Source organism: Rhinoraja longicauda, chromosome 1 (genome assembly GCF_053455715.1).
Source record: "Rhinoraja longicauda isolate Sanriku21f chromosome 1, sRhiLon1.1, whole genome shotgun sequence".
Classification (NCBI taxonomy): domain Eukaryota; kingdom Metazoa; phylum Chordata; class Chondrichthyes; order Rajiformes; family Arhynchobatidae; genus Rhinoraja; species Rhinoraja longicauda.
Window position 1 is genome coordinate 91666842 of NC_135953.1, and position 5606 is coordinate 91672447.

Here is a 5606-nt window from a genome sequence, read left to right on the forward strand (position 1 = left end):
GACCTGCGTGGGTTTACTCCGAGATCTTCGGTTTCCTCCCACACTCCAAAGACGTACAGGTATGTAGGTTAATTGGCTGGGTAAATGTAAAAATTGTCCCTAGTGGGTGTAGGATAGTGTTAATGTGCGGGGATCACTGGGCGGCACGGACTTGGAGGGCCGAAAAGGCCTGTTTCCGGCTGTATGTATATGATATGATATGATATGATAAGCTCCACCGTGTGGAGCACGTTCTCCTAAATTGCGGAGTTTCCCCGTGAGTGAGGAGCAAAGCCCGGAACTGGGTTATTCTTGCTTGAAACAAACTGTTGGTTCATTTTGCAGAATTCACTTTGCCAAAGTTGTATTTTGCACCTCTTCACTAAACTTTTCAGAAGTATCACATAACTAATTCCACGCCCTTTATGATAAACATCCGCGGCTATGAACCACACAAGTGCTGAAATGTAAAACTGAAAGTGAAAGGTCTGCCTCGGCAGCAGGGAAATTCCCTCCTCCGGGACGTCAGAGAGTTTGACACCTTTCACTGCAGAAGAGGATGCAAATGAGAGAAGTGAATCCCCATAAATAGGAGCTGACTGGTCCTCTGCAGCAGAACTTGATTCAGCAGAGCTGCTGCATTGACCAAAAGATCCTTCAGCAGACATCTCATCAGCGGCACAAAGTGGAAAATGGACAGAGCAGTCAGTGTGACCATCCTCATCCTCCTTCTGTGTGCCATCGCTGCACAGGGTATGTTGAGATGTCTGTACCTGCGGTTTATTCTTTATTGTCCTACAGCACAAAGTATGAGTATACCAGAGTATATGATTCCCTGGTTCATGTGCTGTTTACAATGTTCAATGCAATTAAACTTCCAAGAGTGTTACATGCTCTTTACAATGTAACACTGTTATGTATGAGAAACCTTTATTTGTTTTTAAATTTAAATCAATACTCTCCGTGTAATGCATGCATTCTTTGGACTAAAATTGATTAGGGATAGTCAGCATGATTTTTCCAGGGGGGTGGTTAAGTCAGGACTGGGCGGCACGGTAGCGCAGCGGTAGAGTTGCTGCTTTACAGCGAATGCAGCGCCGGAGACTCAGGTTCGATCCTGACTACGGGTGCTGCACTGTAAGGAGTTTGTACGTTCTCCCCGTGACCTGCGTGGGTTTTCTCCGAGATCTTCGGTTTCCTCCCACATTCCAAAGACGTACAGGTATGTAGGTTAATTGGCTGGGTAAATGCAAAATTTGTCCCTAGTGGGTGTAGGATAGTGTTAATGTACGGGGATCGCTGGGCGGCACGGACTTGGAGGGCCGAAAAGGCCTGTTTCCGGCTGTATATATATGATATGATATGACTATTGCAATGTTTAAGAAACATTTACTCAGATACATGGATAGGACAGGTTTAGAGGGATATGGGCCAAACATAGACATGTGGGACTAGTGTAGATGGGACATGTTGGCCGGTATGGGCAAGTTGGGCCAAATGGCCTGTTTCCATGCATATGACTATTAATGCAAAATTGATCCAGCAACCTGACTGCAGTAGAAGGAAATGCACCAGTGAACTATGTTCAAACCGCATTTGCAATGTTGTCTTGGATTGTAGCTGTTCTTTGGTATTTAATATTGAACTTCCAAATGAAAGCTCTAAATGTTTGTGAAGGAGTTTGTGCAAGCACATAATATCTCTCTCTAGGCCATGCATTCATTATACAAAAGAGCTGCAGAAAGTACCGGAACATTTGATATGTTATATGAATCCCGTTGATTCCAGGATTAAATCTGAGTGAATGTAATCTTTCCGCAGGTATTCCGATCCTAGGAGCAAATGGACGGTGCCAGTGCACTGTGATCAGATCTAAAGTTATTCATCGAAAGTTCATCCAGAGCCTGAAATATATTCCCATTGGATCTTACTGTGAGAACGCAGAGATAATGTGAGTAAATGAGTCAAAGCATCAACTTCAACCTTTCTCCACCTGTGACTGTGAAGTTGTGCACATTGAATTGCTGTGGAATATATTTTAAATGTTACCTTCTCTTCACAGTATCACACTAACAAATACGAAAAAGGTGTGCGTGGATCCTGGTGCTAAGTGGGTGCGCGCATTCATAACTGCCAACAAAGGTTAGTGTTTCATGTTTACCAGACATCAGCTGTGAATAAATGTAGATGCAGTGAATGTTTCCTCACCATGTCAGTCTGGTCCTCCGTGGTGGAGGGCACTGTCCGCTCCGTCCTGTTGAACATTCCCACTAGTATTTGGCACAGGAATACTCTCCCTGCACGTGTCAACCATAAGCTGGAGGGCCAGCATTCTATTTGATCACGGTTTGCATCAGAGCTTAGCCTCTCACTCTCCTCACCCAACATTCAACATTCATGCAGAGTTGTAGTCACTGGAAAGCTGCCAAATACCAGAATGCTGGGTGCAGAGAAGGTGCAGGGAAATGAAGGTTTAGGTAACTGGATGGGGTGGCAAAGACACAGAATGCTTTCTGCTGAATTTGTTATTACATTGGAACTTCCTTATTCCAAAATTCATTGTTGTGCCTCATAAGTAGTGGAAAAGAGAATTGAGTGACATGAGGTTAGTTGCATGTGCCAGGATATCCAGCATCTGACTTGCTCTTTTGGCAGGTGTATTTCTGCGGCTGGTCCAGTTGACTATTCGCTTAATTGTATTGTTGAAGCAGCATTAAAGTAGACAATAAAAATTATTTCATTTTATTTCAGGTGCCAGAAAATACAATTGAAAGCTGAAGCTGCAGTCTGATGGATGCACCTCCGCGCCAGAATTACCCGATGGAAAGTGGAAGATCTGCTCTATCTGTTAACTCTCTGACATTGCTGTCTGATGGTTCATTCCAGAGTCTCCACTTCATTGACTTATGTGAATAATTTCACTTCACTGTTCATCCCTGACGCAGGACTTGTTTATTCCTTTCACAATACCTGTTTACATCTGAGGGAGTCATTGTTGTTAAATCTTGATGCAGGTCTGAGGTTTCTTTTGATACCTGTGGTAATGGAAGTAGGCATAGGTGCCACGAGTGTAACATCACAAGATAGTCTGCAATTGATTTGTAGTTCTCCATAATTATTTGGAGATTGTTTTATAACAAATGAACTGAAACAGAAGCCATCTGCGGAAAAGGCTAAAGGAAATGAGTGCCGGTAGTTAATATTTAGTATTGGAAGTCAGACGAGTGGGAGGTGATGTTAGTTTTAGAATAACATTTCCATGGACATATTGTTCATTTTGAACTTTGCCCACAGGGAAATACAGTGGGTGGGACTGTACAGCATGAGAAGAAGTTGACTGAGCTGTCTGTTGGTCAGAAATTAAGGCTGTTAGACTACTTGAATAACATTTGCACCAGCTTGCCCCTGCTCCCCTGATCTCCCCTTACCCTAAACGTACACTCCCATGTCTGCACCCCTCGCATGGAAACATTGCACTGCTACTTACTGGAACCCATTCTGTTATCACACATTGCTTCCTCTATCCTACATGTGTCACCAGCGATGGAGGGCTAATATACCAAGGAGTTATCGATTAAGTGATCTCGCTTAGAATGTCGAAAATAAAAAAACGTGAACATGTTTTTAATTTTACTGGAAGATATAATAATAATAATAATAATAACGCATTACATTTATATAGCGCTTTTCAAACACTCAAAGACGCTTTACAGGGATTACTAGAACATAGAGAAGAAAATAAATAGATAAATAAGTAAATGAACAGAAAAAGGAGACAGAAGGTGAGGTGACAGTCAGTGGTTGAAGGCAGTGCTGAACAGGTGAGACTTCAGTGATGTTTTGAATGTGGTGAGTGAGGAGGAGTCTCTGACGGTTTGGGGTAGTGAGTTCCAGAGGGTGGGAGCAGCGATGGAGAAAGCCCTGTCCCCCCAGGATCTGAGTTTGGTCCGGATGGGGGGGGGGGGACAGGAGGTTGGCAGCAGCAGAGCGGAGGGTTATAGAGTAAAGTTGTATTGTTTCACCATTTCACATGCTTCCTTTCCCTGTTGAATCCCGTTCCTAGCCTGTGATATGCTGACAGAAATACTGTGGTACAGATATATTTATTTCAGATTGAATGAAAACATTATTTTTATTGAAACACAAGTGTTGTTGGTGCCAGTTTACATTAGTGCCTTTTGACCATTTTAACTGAGGCTGTGGAATTTTCTCTAAAATGTCAGACTAAGATCTATCCAAAGTCTGAAGAAGCAAATTCTCTGCAGATGTGATTTTTATGTAAAATACTTACATTTTAGAAATTGGTGCTGCTAATAGTCTGATTATTATTGGATGAAATGGAATTTGTAAATAGGAATAATGTCTGTACACTGATTAATAGAAATATTTTGCTGTGGAGTATCGTTCACTGACTGAATTTATTTGACCAAATTACATATATCTTGACATTTGATGTTTATGAATTTTGTTGAACATTCCTCAAATGTATATAAGAAAGGAAAATAAACTGGATTTCTCATATCAGTGGGATGTCATGGAGTTTCTACAACTCATAACATGCGACACAAGCGGTCTGGACAAGTGCTGGGCCTCACCCTGAGAGAACCACACTGCAAAGTGGAAGCAGTAACACCACATTTGTACAAACATTGATTTAATTCAAGGCTTTATACAATGATGATAAAAGGATTTGGGAGGGTGGGGGGGAGTGGGTACCGATGGAGGTACACAATCCAAAGAATGATCCAAAACAAAATGCATGATGTGAGTTATGGATGGGCGAACAAGGATTTGTCTCTTAATTCTAAGTGTGCATCTGTGCGTGTGTGTGAACACATGTGTCTGGTGTCAGTTACATGTCTGCTCCACATGTGAGGACTGATTCCTGTGCAGTGGTCCCTGGACTCCAGTCGGCGTGGTCCCCCTTGCTACTGAAGTCCTTGTAGCTGGTGAAACCTGGAAAGGCAGCATCCTCGTAGACAGTCCCAGATCTCACTCTGCTAACATAGCTTGGGAATGGTGATGCTTTGACCACAACATCACACTGGGTGAGGCACAGTGGGCAGGAGATGGCCAGTTTAAAGAACAAGACCGTGCCTACACCCTCTTCTCCAGTGGAAAGACAGAAGTGGAACCACTGTCCTGGGCATACGTAGTCCTGGACATCCTGACTGCTGATGCTTGTCTGTATGGAGTTTGTACGTTCTCCCCGCAATCGGCATGGGTTTTCTTCAGGAAGCTCCGGTTTCCCCCCACACTCCAAAGGCGTACAGGTTTGTAGGTTAATTGGCTTGATATAAATGTAAATTGTCCCTAGTGTGTGTGGGATAGTGTTAACGTGCGGGGACAGCTGGTCGGTGCAGACTCGGTTGGCCAAAGGTTCTGTTTCCACACTGTATCTCTAAACTCTAAAGTAAACTAAAGTACAAGCAGCACAGAACACAACGCAACACAGAAACCATAAGAGGAGAGGGACGTCGGATCACAGGCGTGCAGAGGCCTGGGGCTTACCACCGCTTACCTGGATGAGGGTTGCTCCACTATTTCCGGCATGGAAATTTCCGACTTTAGACTGTTCTTTCTTCTTTGTAAACAGTGCCAAAATAGGGTGACTGTGCATTTGCGGG

The 5606-nt window shown here is 43.4% G+C and overlaps 1 protein-coding gene across 1 annotated transcript; it reads left to right on the forward strand.

Moving 5' to 3' along the window:
• Positions 1 to 612: 612 nt before the first annotated feature.
• LOC144599965 (interleukin-8-like) lies at positions 613 to 2856 on the forward strand. The gene is made up of 4 exons (XM_078411251.1): positions 613 to 732; positions 1801 to 1930; positions 2042 to 2121; positions 2731 to 2856. The coding sequence occupies exons 1-4, from the start codon at positions 672 to 674 to the stop codon at positions 2748 to 2750; spliced, it is 291 nt and encodes a 96-aa protein (XP_078267377.1). The 5' UTR covers positions 613 to 671; the 3' UTR covers positions 2751 to 2856.
• The last annotated feature ends 2750 nt before the right edge of the window (positions 2857 to 5606 follow it).